General features: G+C 38.4%; 1 protein-coding gene across 5 annotated transcripts in view; it reads right to left on the reverse strand.

Annotated features, from left to right (window-relative positions):
• The window catches only part of GARNL3 (GTPase activating Rap/RanGAP domain like 3), a 296,004-nt gene that overhangs the window by 42,997 nt on the left and 230,661 nt on the right, over positions 1 to 22,346 (reverse strand). For 4 of the 5 annotated variants that reach the window (XM_063432805.1, XM_063432803.1, XM_063432804.1 and 1 more), the window contains 13 exons: positions 21,719 to 21,818; positions 20,555 to 20,673; positions 20,152 to 20,208; positions 16,458 to 16,522; positions 14,001 to 14,064; positions 13,142 to 13,168; positions 12,151 to 12,226; positions 9,614 to 9,712; positions 8,683 to 8,786; positions 5,444 to 5,552; positions 4,535 to 4,580; positions 3,812 to 3,918; positions 1,307 to 1,422 (listed from right to left, as the gene is read on the reverse strand). In XM_063432805.1, the coding sequence (XP_063288875.1) occupies positions 1,307 to 1,422; positions 3,812 to 3,918; positions 4,535 to 4,580; positions 5,444 to 5,552; positions 8,683 to 8,786; positions 9,614 to 9,712; positions 12,151 to 12,226; positions 13,142 to 13,168; positions 14,001 to 14,064; positions 16,458 to 16,522; positions 20,152 to 20,208; positions 20,555 to 20,673; positions 21,719 to 21,818 (1,089 nt within the window). The remainder of the gene's footprint in view (positions 1 to 1,306; positions 1,423 to 3,811; positions 3,919 to 4,534; positions 4,581 to 5,443; positions 5,553 to 8,682; positions 8,787 to 9,613; positions 9,713 to 12,150; positions 12,227 to 13,141; positions 13,169 to 14,000; positions 14,065 to 16,457; positions 16,523 to 20,151; positions 20,209 to 20,554; positions 20,674 to 21,718; positions 21,819 to 22,346) is intronic. The other variant, XM_063432806.1, reaches the window with a different exon arrangement.

A 22,346-nucleotide genomic window follows, 5' to 3' on the forward strand; every position in this document is an offset into this window, starting at 1 on the left:
TGAGGACAAGATTGAATTAAATATAATTTAGAGTCAGCTTCTGTTCTTACCAACATTTATATATAACAGGGGTCCTCAAACTACGGCCCCCCAGATGTTGCTGAACTACAGCTCCCACGATTCTCTGGCTATCTATGGAATTCAAAGAATCATGGGAGATGTAGTTCAGCAACATCTGGGGGGCCGGAGTTTGAGGACCCGTGATATATAAGCAATTTTATTAAAAAGTTTGCTAAAATGATAATGGTAATAACTCCTAATTACTCTGTTAAAGATCAGCCAACAGAGAAAATAAATTGTGTTTGCATGCAGAAAATAAATAATTCTACGTTTGGGCTTGCACGACAGCAGGATATCATCAGGCTGTACTTATAACATCGCACATTTGGCACAAGAGCTGGTACTCATCAAGACTTTCTGCTGTCGTGTAAAGAGCTGTTTGTGACTAGTTGTGACATAGTGTGTGTAAAGGAAGCTGTTTTTGATGTATTGTATGTATGTGTAGAAGGGACTGTTTTTAGGTGTATTGTACATGAGTAGAGATGGCTGTTTGTGCTGTAGTGTGTTTGAGTGAGAAGAGGTATTCAAAAAGGTGTTTATTCTCAACAAGCGATAGAGGTGATCTACCCCAGCAAGCAGTGCAGGTCAATTGCTCCCTGGTACCCTGGCATAAGGAGGCCCTGGGTTGGTCAGGCAGTTCTCCCCAGCAGCTTGCGGAGTGCACTCCTGAAGGTGGACCTTAAATACCACATGTTCTTCTACAATGCTGAGATCTAAATCAGCAGATGTTTAAGGTGTTAAAAAAAAAAAAAAGACATAAAACACCTTTTTCTTCCTAACTATAAAATATAATGTTGTATAAAGCACTCTATATATTTTTTTTATACTATATTTTAAGTATTTCTATTTTTTTCCCCCCATTTGCGGTGGAAGTTTCCCTTCAAGTCATTAGCAATGCAAGAAACACTTGTAGCATTTGAATTCACAAGACACTATGTAATAAGCTCTCCAGTCTTCCGTAAACGAAGGTGTTAATTGCTGTGCAAATTTGTTCTTGTTCTCCGAGAGATAACCCCATGTACATCTTTAAATTGAGAGAATAGGTTTTTTTTGTACATTCCAGGCGCACGTCTTATAACAATATTAGCATATGGATGTATTGGACTGGAATCTAGAACGTTGGCAGGCTGGTCGGCTCCGAACAGATGTTGCATATAAATAGATGATCCGCCAGATTCTACAGTTGGCTACACTGAAGCTGAATATTTCACAACAGCTAACGGAAAACATAATAAATCAGGATTACCTTATGTAAATCAGGCATGAGATCCTGATAGAGCGATCTTATGAGCATATCCAGAGTTCGCTGCCTTTTCTGGGCAAAGGTTGGCGTCTCCAGAGTGGCTTTCTCACCATTTATTACTAGGACATAAAAAATTCGGGATATATTTAGGAAGTGTTACGTAGTACTGCGGCCAATAGAAAATTAATGCACGTGTGTATATTTTTATACATATAGTTCAAAGAAACACATACTGTGCTTTAAAACTGACACTGTTCTATAGATGAGGTATATAAAGTGTATTACATATTATTACACAAGACACAGCAAATATGGAGGCATTAGATATAAGGGCCCTGCCATCTAAATAGTTATTATAGCATAAATATAGGCAAATGAAACTGCTGAATGCAAGAAAATATACAGATTAAGAGGAATTAAAAGGAAGATAACGTTAGCTGGATGGATGGGTGAGTAAGCGCACGGAGGATGGCAGGATGGATGGATTGGGTTACTGAATGGATGATGGATGGAGTGATGGGTGGGTGGTAAGGTGTATGGGAGGATGGATGTGTGATTGTGTGCATGAAAAATTTAATGGCTGAATGGTAGGTTGAGTGATTGGGAAAATGAAAGATTGGTTGGCTGTGTGATTGGGAGAATGGACGATTGGATGGCTGAATGGATGTATGTGTGATTGGGAGAATGGACGATTGGATGACTGAATGGATGTGTGTGTGATTGGGAGAATGGACGATTGAATGACTGAATGGATGTATGTGTGATTGGGAGAATGGACGCTTGGATGGCTGAAAGGATGTGTGTGTGATTGGGAGAATGGACGATTGGATGGTTGAAGGATGTATGTGTGATAGGGAGAATGGAAGATTGGATGGCTGAGTGGATGTATGTGTGATTGGGAGAATGGATGATTGGATGGCTCAATGGATGGATGTGTGATAGAGAGAATGGACGATTGGATGGCTGAATGGATGGATGTGTGATTGGGAGAATGGACGATTGGATGGCTGAATGGATGGATGTGTGATTGGGAGAATGGAAGATTGGATGGATGGATGGATCTGTGCTTGGGAGAATGGAAGATTGGATGGCTGAACGAATGTATCTGCAATTGGGAGAATGAAAGATCGGATGGCTGAATGGATGGATGTGTGATTGAGAGAATGAAAGATTGGATGGATGGATGGATGTGGATTAGTTGTGTTGTACAATGGATGGATGATTGGGTGCATTGGAGGATAGACAACAAATTGGGTGCGTGGATGGATGCGTAATTGGCTGTGTGGGATAATGAATGGGTGATGGATGGATTGATGGATGAGTGGGGGGTTGGGTGTATGGGAGAATGTAGAAAGAGATGTGTGATTTATGTATAGATGGATGCATGAACAGACAGATCGAAGGGTGATTGGGAGCATGTAAGATTGGATGGATGGATGAATGTGTGATTGGGTGCATGAAAGATGGATGGTAGGATGGATGGATGTGTGATTAGGTGCATGGGAGGTTGCATGGATTTATAGGTGTGTGGTTAGATGCATTGGAGGGATGTTGTTTGGATGTGTGGGTAAATAGGTGGTTTTCTGTTTGGGAGGGTACATGGATGGATATTAGGGTAGGTGGGACATGTTCCTGGGTAGGTGGATTGACATACAAACAGAAAATAATATTGATAAACGTTTGATGGAATGTGATAATTATAACGTCCAGGTCATACACCCTCTACAGCAGATGTTCCAATTCTGCTAACCTACTAAGTACACAAAATATTACTACACTCTGCGCTTTGAATCACCGGTGCTGAATACCACACTGCACAGCACACTCTAACGAGAAGTCTAGCACCACGATAACCACTACAGTTTAGTGTATAGATAGATCAAACCAATGGCTAAGAATAAAGAAAATCACTATTAACCATTGCTTTGCCAGTGTGTCCAGAAGGCATTACTTTGCAGTTAAAATGTTACGCATCCCATTAGTCCGATATCTATCAAATATCTCTAAGTGCCCATATGTGTCTGTCCTTCCATAAGCGGTACTTTATAGCATTCCTCATAATTCTATAAAGGAACATTCAGTTCTGTAATCAACTAAACTGCTACTAAAATACCAATAATGATTGGTCATCCAGCCTTCCGTGATAAATGACACAGTCCTAGCATTTTCATATATCTCAGACATGTCTACAGAGATAATGTTTCCATTAATCCTACAATGCCAGGGCAGACAGTCCTTTGCAATTAAGTTTTTTAGTCTATCACATATGGCAGACAAAGGGGTTAAATGAAGAAAACAACATGATCTATTAATATTTTTTTCAAATATATGGATATAGACTAAAAACATCCATCCGAACATAGAAAGCCGAAAAAAAAAGCGGTTTAAGCTGCCCTGAACCTCTTGACGTCTTTGGGAAGCCCTCTCACTAGTGGTGCATTAATTCCGCCCCAGGCAATGGTACGGTCAGAAAAAAAAACAACAACAACAACAACAACAAAAACTCACGTTTAACTAGAAGAAAGTCCCTGAATTCTTGGTGATCTGTAAAGACAGGAGGGGATGGGAGGGGAGGTCCGAAGAGAGGCACGCTTTCTTCTGAAAATATTTTTAGCCTGTTGGCCAAATATAGATTAAACACAATAGAAAAAAAACATATTAGATTTTTAACAGCAGTTTAAACCATCTGGTTCAGCAGTGACCTATTTCTTTCTTTCTTTCCAAACACACTTTTTAACAGCCACAGTTACGGAGCTGAAAATCACAGAGCGACAGATGAAAAAGCCTGTATTGAATACATTATTAATTAACCCCTTCCCAGTACTATATGCATCATAATTAACCTCTTCACCCCCGGCATGTTCAGAGAGTGAATTGTGCCCATTCCACACTCTACATAACACTTTGTATGTCTAACTTAAAGGCTGCATTCTAGCAGCAAAGGGGGGGTGGGGGGGGGGGGGAGATTAAAGAGGCATTATGTCCATATACACATCTTTTCACATTCTGATAGAATTTTTAGAAATCTATATTCCCAGACATCCCACCACGTTTCTTACAAACAATAAAAAGCAGGTAATTTGACAATCTTCATTAACCTATATGTGTTACCTCATGTGTCAAAAAATGCTTTGCTATTTGTTTGGTTTAGAAAAAGAAAGAAACTTGGTAATGAAGAGGTTAATCATGTTTTGTGAGCTAAGAATTATTTAAATCTCTCTAGGAGCTTACCTGTAACTGTCATTCTGCTTATTGTATCTCACTAAGGCAAAAATATCTGCAATCAGGTTTAAGGAAATTCCACTGGTCTGAGTAAGTCATTTGTTACCTAAAGAGCTCACTGTAGTGGTTATGGTGCCAAAAGTGCAATGACGTCTCCCATTGTAAGGAGTCAAACTTTTTTAGGATGATCGACAACTTCCACTACTGGCTACTGAGAGCCAGAGACGTCTAAGCAGGTTCTTTCATTGACTCATCTATGCTAGGACCACACAAGACATGGCTAGATCATTGGTTAAGTGCGTCAGCTGATCACTCTCAGCCTGCAGGGCTTAGTTTAGGCAGAGAGCTTCCAACTCTCCATCATCAGTGGGGAAAAAAAGAAAATAAAAATAAAATAAAACATCATTATTTTAACCCCTTAAGGACCAAACTTCTGGAATAAAAGGGAATCATGACATGTCACACATGTCATGTGTCTTTAAGGGGTTAAACCCCGGGGTTCTGTTAAGAACCATTGAAAATTTGCAATTTTTGCTGTGTTTATTTTATTAAAAAGTCCCTCTTTCTTTATTTAGCACACCTACACATTTTATATATATATATTCAGTGGCTATGAATGCATTCACAGAATATTTTTTATTTATCAAAAACATGTAATTAATTAGAAATAGAATTTTTTTTTCGAAATGATGTTTTCTATAGCACCATAAACAGTAGCTTACTGTGTGTTATAGAATTAACGCACAGAGGGAGGACAACACCAAAAACACGTCTCTTTAGACCACTGGGGAGAAGAAGAGGATGCGTAGGGATAGAGAGAGACCCTGGGTCCATTTACTGTTTAGAATCCTTTAGTTAAACATTTTCCCCTATGTTATTTACATGCCAATGTTTCCAATTTAGTAGGTAAAAGGATACGTGTAAAATGAGAGCGTATCATGGATGGTTTAAAAGATGGCGATGATTCTTCCCCTTCCTGAAACACTATTGTGACAATGTCATTACCAATGTGACGTTTCCTTTCTACCTGAAAAAGAGGGGAGATCATTCGAGGGTGTAATTACCATCGTAATACAATCAACGTTACAGAAAATGAATATGTGTTAACCAAATTCCCAATGTACCATGCCATTCATCATTATTTTTTTTTTTAAACGTGATTTCTAAATATGTAACTGAAGTTTGTGATATGTTCTCTAATAATAGTTTATCCTATGTAGATTTCTGTGTATTTATTTAAGCATGTATATATTATCTTCAAATTCCTACAGCCATATTTTCTCGTTTTAAGGATTCCTCAGTCAGACGCAGCCCTTACCTGACCAAAGATCACTCTGCTTTTAAGGCTTGCCGTGCGTTCACATTGAGATGACGTCAACCGTCATCATAAAGCGTATGCGCCATTTTGCTCAATGCGAGCTAGTTCGCTTTGTGTTATGCAAAATAAATTGACGCTTTAGTTCTGACTAGTCACAATTACTGTGATCTCAAAATTCCATAAACAATAGCAAACCAACAAAAAAATAGCTTGTGACCCAAAACCTTAAAATCCGTAACGTGCATGGGGCATACTCCACTGGCCCACCATAGCCCACCCCTGCTGCTGGGAAGCTTTCCGAATAACTGCATTAATATTCCGTTAAGAGCAGGTAGGAAGCTAATAAGCCCCGTCTGTCTATTGCGATGCTTTCTTGCAAGAATGATTACGTTTTATTAAGAAGGGCACCCAGACAAAAGCATCCAATTTAATCTAAGTACACACAGCTTATCAAATGACATTCGAAGGAATCACATTTGTTTTTATTGATTAATTGGATATCAAAACAAATACCAGCCTTTCTTGTTGCAGCGGAAGATGTACTGTAGGTTCCAGACTCTAGACGAAAACTTAATTTCATTTGATACCGGATATCTCTAAATTTGATATGAGAGCCAGGACACTAATGTATCTATAATACCAAGAGAAATATTGCAGTCTGTTCTAATACGCTTGATTCTCTGTCCCTCTCAGGACTTTTACCCTTGAGGGACAAAGGCTGGAACAACAGACAGAATTTCCGAGAGATTTGCGAACCGAGTCTGTTAATTCCACCCTATGATTACAGGTTACTTTGTCACACGTGGATTTAATCATATTAACATGAGCCTAGAAGTAATGGAAAATATAAACTTATTTTTATTGTACTAGCATTATTAAAAGCTACACATATAAACATTTGTATACTTTGTCTTATTTTTGGAATGTGAAAGGTTTGCGCCATTCCAATACACTTCAGTTTTCTGGCACATTATTAAAAGGAGTTGACACTTAAAGGGACCAGCACCACTTTGAGACAACTGTCTCATTCAAATTAGCTTTGAATGAGACTGTTGCCTCACTCTGCAGGCTAAAAAAGCAGATCATTATGTTTTTTCCCCATGTTTGTCTGATTCTTCTATCTTATGCTTTCCACACCCACTCCATGGGGGACATTGATCTAACCAATCAGTGCCCTATCCCTAAGGATCCTGGAAAAGTGCATTGTTCATGCCGGACAGATTTACACATGTGTTGTTGGAAGATCTGTTCACCTTGCAAACTACTGACAGAGAGAGAAGAGAGGGATTTAGATCAGTGTGATCATGCAGACCAGGCTCCAGTGTTGGGTTTCTCTCTCCTGCTGCTGCACAATAAAGAACTGTTGCTGTCATTAGTGGACTGGTCTGAAACTGAGATGGCTTTGGTAAGATGGAAAAAGGGAAGGAGGCTGAAGAGGCGTGCCAAACAATGCAATCTGACTACGTTTATAGTAAGTTTACAAACGTCTATTACATATTTGTCATAGTATTTTGTAGACAGCAGTTAAGCTATAATGCCTATATTGCTTTAGTGTTAAAGATATTGGGCATTTTCGTTAAATGTCTGACTGTGTTACCAGCAGTGTTTGATTAGTATTCTACAGGCAGCATACAGTCTATCTAACGGACTGTTTGGATCAGCGGCAGCAGCCTGATATGCACTGCTTAGCGGAGGTACGGATGCTCATTCACTGACAATACAGAGTCCGGAGGGGGAGATAAAAACATCTAACATATTTTAATCTAAAGAGCTATGGTCATTTACCTTGGCAAAGTAGCCTTCATTAATATCTAAAAGTGTATTTTTTATAAAAGCTCCCCTTTAAAGTGTAACGTACACAATTCATGGGTACATTTTGCAGGCAAATTTATAGGTATGTTAATTTAGAAATTCAATTCCTTTTTTTTAGTGTTTTTGTTTTAAATTCATTGTTTGTTTACGTGTTATATAAATCAGATAAAAAACTAAAACAATCAACGTATGTATACCACGGTAACAGCGGGACATAATTATCAGAAACGAAAATGTGGAGAATGAGGGAAATGATCACTTGGAACAGAGGTAGGAATATAAAAGATTTATGTTTTGGAATGTTACAAATATGGCTAGATTCTAAATTCCATGTAACAGAATGCTTTGCGTGCGTTTTCCCGATAATTCCTGTGGGATGGCCATTGTGCTTTTACAGACAAACAGCTTGTGGCAAAATCTCTTGGTAGAAGGTGAAGGAATTGTCAGTCAATCATAACAGTTTATCAGCCCGCTTTTAAAGTTTCGAGCAAAAAGCACACTTGTTGCTTTTTAACTTTGTCTTTATGACTGCGTGGATGTTAGAGTTGCCATTTAGAGGTGTTTGCAAAGTCCCCAGGAAAATTACAAGGGATTAGAGTTTACAATGTGATGATTGGAACTGTTGTGACATAAACTACCTATCCAATAAAATCTGCTGGACATAAATGTATGTGATAAAATCACACCCCATAGACCGAAATGGTAGACTCCTGATTGGTTGAGCCTCTTCCCGGTTTGTGAAGAGGTGTGGTCTGCCTGAAACCGCAGTACATTTACCTAATCTGTGAAGTTCCAGGATCTTAACACATAAGCATTTTTTTTTTTAACTTAACATTTTTTTTTTTTTATTTCTTTTACACATTGTCTATGTTGAGCATTAGTAAAATGGAGAATAATTTTCACCCTACCGTTTCTCTTAATGCCAATCATGTATAGATCTTACGTCAGTCTTACGTTTGCTAATTAAAATGTAACACTTTAGTTAGAATATCATATTGCTTCTAGGGACGCATGGGTCGTAACTTACCTGTTGTTTGTTTTCTTTAGAGTATGGTAGCATAGTCGAAACGTGGAACATGATCTCGTGGCCTTGATAAACCGTGTAGACAGAATGTATTCCTGTTGTGTCATCTGCAAATTAAAACAGTAAACAGGAGTAAGCCATATTTAATTCATGCTGACAAGGCGTGTACGGTACAGTACATGTGAGATTGTAACTCAGCTCACGGCAAGGCCAATTTAATTGTTCGAAAGATGAGCGTGTTAGCTATTGGATATCACCGCAACACCCGAGACTTATATGTTTATATTGTGAATTGGTATTTCATTGATAAAAGAAGATGTTCTTACATGACCTCCTACGACAAAGCAATGATTATGAATGGTTCACCATGAGAATAAAGGGAAGGCTCAAAGATCTAGTTGCACTTGGTATTTTTCAGTGAGCAACTGCTGGAGGGGATTTGACAACTCGACCTCATGAATTCTGCACAGCTTGTAGCCCCATGTCTCCCTGGTGGACTGACCTGGGGGCAGATCTGCGCCGTAAGCACCATACACCTCTCTTACTTAGGCATTGTACAGTGCTCAATTACAGAACAAGAGCAGAGGAAACTTGCTTCATACACCAGGGTCCTCTGTGTGTAATAGAGCAAGTCGAATGAAATAGGCAAAAAACGAACAGTACAGTCAGTGGAATGCTGGGCTACTGTGTCCTACTTATCAACTGCACAAGACTACTGCAGTACCTACCTTACCACCTTCAATGGCAAGTATTGGGTTTGTGCCAGAAATGAGACCTCTACCCCCCCCCCCCCCTTTTGTTTTTGTTGTTTTTGCTATTGCATTTTGATGATTTGTTTTTTGCATATCCCCCATTCATGAAGTTTACCGTAAATATGAAGTCTGTGCTAATTTTGTGAATTCCAAGCATGAAGCTGTAAAGAAAGGTTTCTTACTTTTGGTGTCTAGTCCTCCTCGATAGCCTATCCAGCTCTTCAACGTGATAGTGTCTCCGAGTAAACTTAGCAATTTTTGAAAACTTTCACTCCCAGCTTCTACAGAAACAAAACGAAGGCAAATGCAGAGGTTAAGTGCCATAAAAGGAATAAAAAAATGGCGTCATACCACATTGACTGTCGTTACATTGTGTTTTAGATGCATCACACCCATGTAGTAGAACCATGGTTGGATGTTTTATTCCATCTATCCTATGTATATCGACTGCACCTCTAAAGTAATAAGCTGTGGTAGACAGAAAAAAAAATCTATGACACTATAACATTATTTAGGGTTTCTGAGGAAGAAGGGTGGATTAATATAAATCTCCTGGGAAGATGACACTAAAAATAATTTTTTTTAGTGAAATTTCTTTTAATACCGCTAATACCGCTACTTAGAAGACAAACAGGATTTTTTTTTTCTAAGTGCATTTTTATGAACGTCATTCAAAATCACAATATTGTAGACTGGTGACATGCCTGACAAAAAAATTAAAATTAAAATTTGACAAAACTAACAGGATTTTTAAGTGAAATTTTTTTTTAAGCCTGAAGTGTTTTAGACTTAAAAAAGAGGGGTGACACCCAAACGTTCAAATGCTTACAGGGTTATTTACTAAACCAAAAATTCCAAGTGAATTTTACATTTAAGGCCAGAGTTGCCAAAATGAAATCTGTTTTTGATGTACCCCCAATGAAAAAAATGCATAATTACATGCATGCATGTTTTCATTGGGGGCATATCTACTAAGCAGTTTTTATTTTTGGGCTAGTGGAGCGTCCTTTTAAAGTAAAAAAAAAAAAGCTGAACAGGGAAAATAGCCGAACTAGAAAGCTATTCCAGTTCAGCTATCTTGGTTCCTTTTTTCCTGTTCACAAGATTTCCTGGTTTCATAATAATAATAATAATAATAACCCCTTAAGGACACAACTTTTGGAATAAAAGGGAATCATGACTGAATATTTCCATCATGTGTCATTAAGGGGTTAAACATAGATGCTGCAGGCAGAAATATAAAACCACCCCATACTATGGTCATATATCTCCATAAGTGCAAGCAAAGATTGCAGGTTAAAAAAAAGGACAACTTGCAATGCAAATACTTCACAGGTTTAATTATCCGAGTTGAGGGGAGTAGGCGATTCTATAACGTGCTTTCTTGGCAGACACATGCATTTGCAGAATTTTTGTAGAACATCCTCACCGAATCACAGTGCTATTTATAAATCAATAAGCCGTTCATTGATTTTTAGATGTTTAAGAACCGGGCAGGTAGGTATTTGATGCATATTTAAGTTCTCGGAGCGTTCTTTCCTACATCCAGGGCACGTTAACATGCATGTGGGATCCTTAGGTCACACAATGGCAGCTCAGTGAGTCACAGTTGCTGTACGAGCTGTCTAAACAGCATTTCTCATCTCAATACTTATGCGAGGCCAATTTAAAGGGACTCGTGCATTCTTTAGGCGGATACTTTAGAAGACACGAGTGTTGATTTTATAAACCAGTCTACTTCCGAGCATTGATGATCTACAAACCAACACACTAAAACAACCTTGCCAAAGACAGCCAATCACTTCACTAAACTAATAATGTGCTTCCCTGCGTTTGGGACTTGGCACAGTGGGGCACATTCTTACATTATTTTTTTTTTTACTTTTAAACGTCCACCTTGATGGCATATGTTTAAATGCAAATTTGATTTCAATAGCATTAATATCTGTGCTCTACCAGCTGGGCAGGCCAGCTAATGTATGGGACATAGCGATGCCCTAAGGCTTTAATTGGCAAACGTCCCAATCCTGACCCAAAGCAATGGCATACTTAGGGTATTTGGATGGAATGATACATACGGGTAGATTTATCACAAGTGCTCTGTTCTAAAAAATGGTGCAAAGTTGTAAATGGGAAGGAGTCATAAATGGAATGTGGTAACCATTACTAATACATGCAAAATGAACAGAGATCACTCCACTTACATACATAGTTACATAGGCTGAAAAGAGACTTGCGTCCATCAAATTCAGCCTTTCTGTTGATCCAAAAGAAGGCAGTAAACCCCAGTCTGAAGCGCTTCTAATTTTGCAACAAACTAGGAAAAAATTCCTTCTTGACCCCAAAATTGGCAGTCAGATTTATCCTTGAATCGAGAAGCTATTACCCCATTAATTAAACTTAATTAGCAACATCGTCCTCTATTACGGACTTAAACACTCAGCACAGTTATGCAGTTGAAAGAGCACATGCATGATCCAGTCTTTTTTAAATCTATATGGCATGCTGACAATTTTTGTGAAAGTAAAAAATTGTAATTCTTCACTAAACACTACGGCAGGATTCTCTAAGCAGAGGCTCTAAATCACAGCTTGTCTACCTTAGAGTAGAATAAGTCAATGGCATTCAGCAGGAATTTGTCCAACAGTAGAGATTGCACCACCGTACAAATGATCACAAAACCAATATGTCCCCCCCAATAATTGTCGCTGGCACTTACCGTTACTAAACATTTCATCATCGGTAAGCTGGCCATCTTTGGCATAAAGAACTCCAAACTTAAAATTCACTGAGCCCTGTAAATATTCACAAACAGACACTTTGAGTAAAAATCAAGTGAAAGGTAATACCTACAACAATTCACAAAGCACTGAGAAAAGAATAAATAAAATAAAATACATATACATGTTCTAGTCTTGTGTGATGTTATTTTGTAGAATTTGTTTTCTGGTATGTGATTGATGGCGTTCCATTCTGACGCTGTGTGTTGGCAACGCAATCAGCACGTCACCAGATTTAGGGAGAAAAATTCCCCTAATAGAGTTAGAGAACGGCAAGAGCAAGGGGGAATAGGAGGAAATCGTCACAATAATGTAATTTCCCCAGACGTCCAATAATTACAGCCCTGGCACATTACGAACAGCTTCTAAAACAATTTATCATTTAGTCCTTTGTTTAGGAGTTGTTATCCACTTAGAAGAACCTGGCATGAGAATTTCACTTTTACAACATATAAAAATAAAGTACAAAAACTATAAAATGTTACGAGTGGAAGAATTAACAAAAAATGGGCAGGTTACCACTTGTTTGGAAGATATGAATTAATATAATCCAGCTTTGTTTTGTTACTCCAAGTCTAATGTTTGTCATCATCATTTTGCATCTTATTGTGGATTTCAACTCCGCACTATAATATTTATATCTGGCGAGCCCAAGTGTTTCTAAAATACATTTCCCATAATGCTCTGCCTTTAAGACTTTCTCTGGTTTATTTAGAAGCAAAATCGCAGATAATTACATACTACATTGCCCCAGGGGCTCCTGACTATACTATGCCAGTGTTATCACCATTCCAATCACATAAACCATACAAAAACTAAAATAAAAATCTAATTCCAGGTTTCAGAGCAATCTCCACTTTTTTTTCAGGAGATGTGATCCTAGAATTTGCTGAATGATCCACAGAGTTGGCAATAATTAGTTACGCTTACCTCTTGTTCTTCTAAAACCAGCAGGTCCTACGGAAAGCACAGGACAACACCAGCATTAAAATAATGAAAGAAAACCAACTGCTCATGAATGGATCCACTAAAAACGCTCTCCATTTCCAGAGTGTTAAATCTTTGGAAGAATATTTTGGTGGTACAATGTGTGATGAATAGGCCTGCTTTGTGTGGGTCAGATTTTCATGGGACAAGAGGTAAAGTATTTATTGGACCAATCAATGAGATCAAATGTCAAATGAATATTTATTTTACTACTTAAAAGTATTTGGTATTGTTTGTCTTTATTTTACCTATTGTACAGTGTAGGGGGGTATGTTAAACATATGTTAAAGATATATAAATAATTGCAATTTAATTATCTTCCTTTTATTTTTTGTTTATATTTCAGAAAACAGTTACTCATTTAACCTCCCACTTGCTAAGTGATCGATGCCTTGTATTCTCTGTCTGCTCATAGTCTTGCAGAACATATATAGTGATAGTCGAAGCCATCTCAGCACCAACGGGTCCTTGCCATTTATAAAGTATGTGTTTGCCAGGGCAAGTTAGTCACAGGATGGTGAACCTGCTACTTTCAGGATTAGTAAAACCACATTTCTCTGCAATTCAAAACTTACATTTATGATGTCTTTTCTTTAAAAGTGAAATTATAATAATAGTTTATTGCTGTTAGCATACTAGATTAGAAGAGAACCTTTCAGTTTCACTAATTTCTGCAGACCAGAGCATTTCATATAAAACACAAAATAAATCTGCTTTGCTGTCAGGATAATTAACTCACTTAGTTATTTGTTTTCTAAATCTACATGAGCACAGAGAGAGGAAGGGGGGCTTGGGGTCTTACCTTTTGGATCTCTGGATTGAGAATTTCCCTGGGGCTTTTCTCAAATCGGTCAAGGTTCATGGCACTGAAAAGCAATTGAAATCATTACTCACGGGTCATCAGAGGGGGCCTGCTTTCTAGGTTTAACCCATTGTTTACAATTATACAGAAGCTCCTTTCTGACAAACGAGAGGAAAACAAAAAAAAACAAGTCTATATACCTTTAGAATATAGAATAATATATTATTCTTTTAAATGATGCAGACACTTTCTTATTTTGCAGGAATATGTGTAGCCAAAAAATATGCAGTAAAGATGGTAGAAAATATTGCAATGGCCACTCGAATTTGGAGGGGAGGTTTAAACTGTAGTTCTCTCTGGGAGTTGACCTCTCAGATGTTCAATAACTCATTGTTAAGTAAGAGTAACCATGTAGATGGGGTGTTTGTTACATTACAAAGATCTTGGGAGCAGGCAGTGCTAGCCTTGTGAACATTAAGTAAGTGGTGGGTTTCCTTGTGGACATTTGCTGGGGGAGCTGACCTTCTGAACATTCAGTAAGGGGGCTGACCTTGTGGAAATTCAGTGATGGGAAATGGCCTTGTGGACATTTAGTGAAGGAGCATACCTTGCGGACATTCAGTCATGGAGCTGGCCTTGTGGACATTCAGTTATGGAGCTGGCCTTGTGGACATTCAGTTATGGAGCTGGCCTTGTGGACATTCAGTTATGGAGCTGGCCTTGTGGACATTAAGTGAGGGAACTGGCCTTGTGGAAATTCAGTGAGGGAACTGGCTTTATGGACATTCAGTGAGGGAACTAGCCTTTTGGACATTTAGTGATGGAGCTGGCCTTGTGGACATTCAGTGAGGGAGTTGGCCATGTGGACATTCAGAGAGGATGCTGACCTTGAGGACATTCAGTGAGGGAACTAGCCTTTTGGACATTCAGTGAGGGAGCTGGCCTTGTGGACATTCAGTGAGGGAGCTGGCCATGTGGACATTCAGAGAGGATGCTGACCTTGAGGACATTCAGTGAGGGAACTAGCCTTTTGGACATTCAGTGAGGGAGCTGGCCTTGTGGACATTCAGTGAGGGAACTGGCCATGTGGACATTCAGAGAGGATGCTGACCTTGAGGACATTCAGTGAGGGAACTAGCCTTTTGGACATTCAGTGAGGGAGCTGGCCTTGTGGACATTCAGTGAGGGAACTGGCCATGTGGACATTCAGAGAGGATGCTGACCTTGAGGACATTCAGTGAGGGAACTAGCCTTTTGGACATTCAGTGAGGGAGCTGGCCTTGTGGACATTCAGTGAGGGAGCTGGCCATGTGGACATTCAGAGAGGATGCTGACCTTGAGGACATTCAGTGAGGGAACTAGCCTTTTGGACATTCAGTGAGGGAGCTGGCCTTGTGGACATTCAGTGAGGGAGCTGGCCATGTGGACATTCAGAGAGGATGCTGACCTTGAGGACATTCAGTGAGGGAACTAGCCTTTTGGACATTCAGTGAGGGAGCTGGCCATGTGGACATTCAGAGAGGATGCTGACCTTGAGGACATTCAGTGAGGGAACTAGCCTTTTGGACATTCAATGAGGGAGCTGGCCTTGTGAACATTCAGTGAGGGAGCTGGCCATGTGGACATTCAGAGAGGATGCTGACCCTGAGGACATTCAGAGAGGATGCTGACCTTGAGGACATTCAGTGAGGGAACTAGCCTTTTGGACATTCAGTGAGGGAGCTGGCCTTGTGGACATTCAGTGATGGAGCTGGCCATGTGGACATTCAGTGAGGGAGCTGGCCATGTGGACATTCAGAGAGGATGCTGACCTTGAGGACATTCAGTGAGGGAACTGACCATGTAGACATACAGTGAGCATTTGGCACACAAAGTATACCATTTCAGCATACTTTCCATCATAATTTCAGATGTAAACAAAAATTCAATAATTAAATCTATTTTAGGTCAAAGCCCCAGCAGCTGTCTGACGGGTACCAGTTGGTGCGGAAATTGCAAAATGTAAAGTTTCTCAGAAACAGCATGATCAGTGTCTAAACCTTTAAAATCACTTCATTAAGATGAAAATATTTTTGGTCTTAGAATGTATTAATAAATAATAGATAATGCTTCAGAAGGGGAAGGTTCCTTTTGAAACTAAAGTAAAGGGACTTTGATTCCATACAGGTCTCCCTCCCAATCCCTCACTGAAGCCCTGACTGATAATCTATAAGGGAAATCACTGTGAAAGTGAGTTACCTACACAATAAGGGTATATGTAAGAATGTTAATGAGCAAGTCCCTTAAGTGGTTGAAAAGCACTTGTCTGGCACTACAAACTCAAAATCACGGGAAACTGTTCTTAAACGAATACAGGTTACAAATCGACATCACCAGAACACTACATCTTGTTAAACTTAATTCCATGTCTCTTCCAACCAGTAATGTCTTAGCTGCAGCAGAATAGAAAGTCCTTACCTTAATATAGATTTCACAGACAGAGTTTTTGTTGGGCAGTATGAAAGGCATATTTTCTGTGTCCCCTGAAAGATATAAATACAGAAAATATCTTTAAAAAAATATGATGTATCACTTCAACCTACCTACAGTATATTAAAACATTAGAGCACGCAATTAATGGATTGTTAACTAAGCTTGGAACCCCAGAACTTCGTTATAGGAAATGTAGTTTATATAAAATATGCATTATTAGGCATTATTAGGCTATTCTAATATCAGTGATGGGGATGCCAGATTTAAAAAGGATAGAAAAAAATAAATAAAATAAAATGCATTCCTTAGGACTGTACCGGGCAAAATGTAGACATCAGTATTCTGTCTACATACAGTCCCGACGTGTACTTTTTTTTATATGTGTTACTGATTTAATAGGCTGACTAGCAGAGGTTGCCACACACATCACAGATCACTTTTTGTTTCTAAGTATCACAGTGTCATTTTACAAGCATGTTGATGCCCTGTGTGAAAAAAATAATAATCTTTATTGCACCAAAAACAAAGGGCAGTTTAACGCGTTTAAGAGCACAATACAAATAGCAAATGCAAAAACTTAAGCAGCAAGCGGTGCCGGTCTCTGAGTAGACCCTAGGAACGAAGACGTGACAGATTTTTTTTTCAATATTGGAAAGTTCTTTAGCAGGGAAGGGACGGACTGGGGGAAGACATTTAACGTTGCACCGGCTGTTATAAACATCCCCAAAGCAGTAAGCTGTCAAACTTTAAAAGAAAAAGAGTAAAATAATAAGAAAAGGGTAAACACATACATGTAAACAACATACAAAACTCAAATTTATTTGTACCTTTCTATATATTCCCTATCATGAATTATCTTTGCAGTCGCATGCAAAGGATGATGGGGGATGTACTTTATTAACAGCAGGAGTACAGTAGGTTGTGACTGGTACAACATATACAACATAAGGGAGATTAGGAGAAATCTTAAAGGAACACCTAGATTACTTTAGCTAAATAAAGCAGTTTTAGTGTATAGAACATTCCCGTGCAATTTCACTGCTCAATTCTCTGCCATTTAGGAGTTAAATCACTTTGTTTCTCTTTATGCAGCCCTAGCCACACCTCCCCTGGCTATGATTGACACAGCCTGCATGAAAAGAAAAACTGGTTTCACTTTCAAACAGATGTAAATTGACCTTAAATAATTGTATCTCAATCTCTAAATTGAACTTTAATCACATACAGGAGGCTCTTGCAGGGTCTAACAAGCTATTAACATAGCAGGGGATAAGAAAATCTTAATTAAACAGAACTTGCAATAAAGAAAGCCTAAATAGGGCTCTCTTTACAGGAAGTGTTTATGGAAGGCTGTGCAAGTCACATGCAGGGAGGTGTGACTAGGGTTCATAAACAAAGTGATTTAACTCCTAAATGGCAGAGGATTGAGCAGTGAGGCTGCAGGGGCATGTTCTATACACCAAAACTGCTTCATTAAGCTAAAGATGTTCAGGTGACTATAGTGTCCCTTTAAGTGCTGTGTTGTGAACGGAAATACATTTGGGAAAACTGAAAGCTACTTGTATTCGTCTAAAACAAATAATTTTCATTTTATTTTAACTTGAATGCTCCAGTGGTGGTGCTTACGCTCCAGCGTTTTTCATTACAGCTCTTTTATTAAAACCAATTTGTACGAACGATATCACCGCGAAGAATATCTCGCCTTTTTAAAAGATTGTTTTCTATCTACCTCCTCCAATCAAATTCCTCGCTAGTTTGTGTTATGTTATTTCTTATCCATACGCAGTTATTTGTTGGACTTACAATATGACTTTGTCATAGAGTCAGTTATTGATTTTTCTTCTTGCCTCTCCCATCAATTTTATATAGAGATGTCAATTTGTCTGGGAGTATTCCTTCATACAAAAGCTATACTAAAGGGAAACTCCAGTCTGTAAGTGACCCATCATTTAATACAAGTATTTAAAGAATTCTATAGATAATGCATTAAAAAAGGATTTGGGAGAAAATATTTTGTTTAAAAAAAAAAAAAAAAATCACCATTGCAGTTCCTGGTTTGCTGCAACGTCCCGAAATTTGTCGTCTCTGCAGTGATTTACACCTGTCAAGAAGTAGCTGAAACGTTTTTCTCGATTTATATGCTGCCAAAGCCATCCATGGGAGCTTAATTAGTTTCCCACAAATCACTACTGTGCAGAGGTTTATAGAATATATATTTTAGTGGAGAAGACGTAAAGCAAAATACATTAACTGATTATTTAAAGGGACACTATAGTCACCAAAACAACTTTAGCCTAATTATGGAGTTTTGGTGTATAGATCATGCCCCTGCAGTCTCACTGCTCAATTCTCTGCCATTTAGGAGTTAAATAACATTGTTTATACAGCCCTAGTCACACCTCCCTGAATATGGCTTACACAGCCTTCCTAAACACTTCCTGTAAAGTGAGAGTTTAAACTTCCTTTATTGCAAATTCTGTTTAATTTAGAATCTATCTCCTTTACTGTTAATAGCTTGCTAGACCCTGCAGAACCACCCTCAGAGATGGGGATAAAACTATCTAAAGTAAGTTAACATCTGATTGAACATATAACCTTTTTTTAATGCAGACTCTGTGACTCACAGCCAAGGGTTGTGTGGCTATGGCTTCATAAACAGAAACAAAAGTGATTTAAAACCTAAATGGCAGAGAATTGAGCAGTGAGACTTCAGAGGCACGTTCTATACACTAAAACAGCTTCATTAGGCTAAAGTAGTTTTGATGACTATAGTGTCCCTTTAATATTCCTTATTGACCCGTTAGCACCTGCAGTGTAAGACAGAAAGGCAAAGCATCCCCTTATTATGGTTTCTACTTCCCAATTAGGATCTATGCTATAGCCATGTCCATTCATATGCTTAACAGTAGTTCTATGAAAATTCTACATCTCATCATCTTTCCCGCATCCCTGCTTTCTTATCTTTTGTTTAACTTGAGAATCATTGAGGCTTGTAGATTACATAATCAAAGGATCGAGCACTAAATACATTACAAGAGAAATATTTAGCGTTAATAATTTAGTGTTTCAGGTGATTTGAAACCAGGCCAGGTTAAAGTACTGCTTAGTAGCTCCAACCCTCTGTGTGATTAAATCCTAAAGAGTTTTCCTTCTGTTTCTATCACACATAATGTAGCTGAAAGGCAAACATCATCGATGTGCTGCTGCTGCTGCCCGGGCGAATGTCTGATGGCATGGACTATTTCCAGCGTCCTTGCCCGTATGATCTCATCAAACACAATGCCAAGTCTACAGCTCATGGTTAAATGTGTGTCTCCACCGAGCATCACGCACAGAGGGATTTAGTGAGATTGCGTATTCAGTGCCAATTCTACCCATCAACAAACTAGTTTTTTTAATATTGTTTAGGATATTGTATCCTCCCATCCAAAAATAATCATCTAGATAGATGATGAGGTCCTACAGCAGGCAGATATTATTCGGATAAGGCAGACATAACATGGACGCTCACTTAACATTTAAAGAAATGAATACCACCTGTTGTTGTGTTTTCTCGTCCATGTTTAGAAACAGCCCAATAGCTAATCAGATATTCTTAATGGATGTGTATTTCAAGAAAAAAATAATAATAAATAAACAAGAAAACTGATTTTTTTTTTTTTTAATTCATGTCACCTACCAGGCTGTCCAAATTTCTTGAAGCCCCCACGGTGCCATGCTGTCTTTTGGTAAATTTCTGTGGCATACAGGAAAGGGGAGGAGTTATCCTGGCACTTTTGCAACAAGAAATTAAAATGGCTGCTCCCACTGGCATACAAATAAAATTATTCTATATATCTTAATCTCATGTGTATACAACCTACCACAAGTGTTTTTTTACATAGCATTAACTGAGAAAAGCATGTGTTCAGGAGAGACATGTCTGCGTTAATATGTTTATTAGGTTCGAATTTTCATTGACCTAGGTTGGGCTAAAAATGCTAGCCATCTGTAAAGAGCACAGTTGCCAACTAGCCAGCAAACGACTTATCCAATATGCAGATATATCTACTACTAGGCCCAGGGGCTGCCCTTTCACTTACTGTTTTTCTCCATAGAATTGCGCGGTACTGTGGTACTCGCTGGTTATTCTGGTCGGAGAGAACCACAGAAAGAAAAAAAGGGTTCTTCTCTGCATCTGTTCCAATGTAGTTTTGATGGACTGGAAGATATAAGAGAAAAATCATTTTTTCCATATGCCTCTATTTGGCACTGGCTGCCCAGTACAGGGAGAGTTGGTAAATACAGGACAAGGGTTTATGGAGGAAGTCACGGTCTACAACTGAGGTGTATGGTACAAAATTTGAAGACTGTGTGTAGGTGCGGTAAGAAATACCGTGTATGTGTTTTGAGCAACCAACCCACTGGTAAGAGGCAGGCCTCTGACGGCCAGTCAAAATGGTAACTATAGGTTTGGGATAGACACCAGGTCCATGAGACACAGTTGATGCCAGGGTAAACATGAACTAGACAACAGGGTATGTGTACGAAGAAATGCAAAACAATTGATTACATCAGCAGTTTCTTGTATCCACGAATAGATCAAGCACGTTACATCAAAGCACTTCGTTATAAGCATCATGATGAAACAAGCTTATGACTAAGTATTAGGCAGTGCAATCCTTGCTTTGCTCTATCACTGTGTCGTTTGATTTTTCTAGTTTAATTTCCTCTTGGATACATTTAGGACAGAAGCTAGAAATTCAATTTGGAGATCTCCTGAAGTCCACTATTACATTCAAGCGTGAACTACCACATAATTTGGGTAGTTCACACATACCACGTCCAATAGAACTTAAAAAGGCGTAAAATCAAACAGAAAGTTGTGCAGGGCTGGTGTAAAAAAAATCCAAACAACGTATGAAATGATAAATAAACTAATAAAACGGGAAATGTAATGTCATTTAGATTTTTATAGTTTAAATAACTTTGTCCATCATGTGATTTTTTTTTGTGGGAAGAAAGGGAAAAAAACCCAGAAAATGTATTTTCTGTTTTTATAAAATAAATCAGGAATTGTGGAATATGACATGAAAATGAAACAGTTTTGTAATAGCCAATCGTTTTCCAGTCTCTCCCACTGCCTGTCTTAAAGTTTATTTTTTATTTCCAGGCTCGGAACTCTCGGGAGTTGGGTCTGCTCTGTTTGACATTCCATACAAATCCACAGACAGATACATTTCAAAACGATGTGGAGTTATAATCACCTTTCCCAAGAAAATATTTGAAGTACCATCTGGTGTGATATTCAGGGTTTTCCAAATGCACATCTGTTCTTCTCCAGGTCCCTGGTGTATACTCAATATTCTAACGAGGAAAAAACGAAAAAAATAGAGTCAGCGCTGGGTGTTAAATAAGGATACGGCACCCCTTCCAGCAGGTTACTGAGTGGCTAAAGACTCAGGACTAGGCTATTTAAATTGTATAAACAGTCTGGTGGCTATACCATATGTGAAATTCATATCTAGTTTTCTAACGATGACGTCAATGGTCAGCGTTTTGTTAAATGCATGCAAGTTGGGTTACAAACACAGATGGATCGGTAGAAATAAAATATGATTTCGTAACCCAATCTACTTATGCAAATGGAGAGCGAAAACAAAGAATGTTGCCCTCAATTTCATATTTGTTTTGGATAAGCTTTCCAAATGATTTAATATTTTTGGATAAACTTTTTTTAATTATTTATTTTTTTTTTAAATATTTCAAATATAAAGTATGTATATATATGAATTTTTTTTTTTCTAAGTATTAAATAATTTTAAACATTTAATATATTATTTTAAAGGTTTATCCAAAACTAATAAATCAAGGCTTTTATTAACAAAAAATTAA

Source organism: Pelobates fuscus, chromosome 9, assembly GCF_036172605.1.
Source record: "Pelobates fuscus isolate aPelFus1 chromosome 9, aPelFus1.pri, whole genome shotgun sequence".
In the NCBI taxonomy this organism is placed as follows: Eukaryota; Metazoa; Chordata; class Amphibia; order Anura; family Pelobatidae; genus Pelobates; species Pelobates fuscus.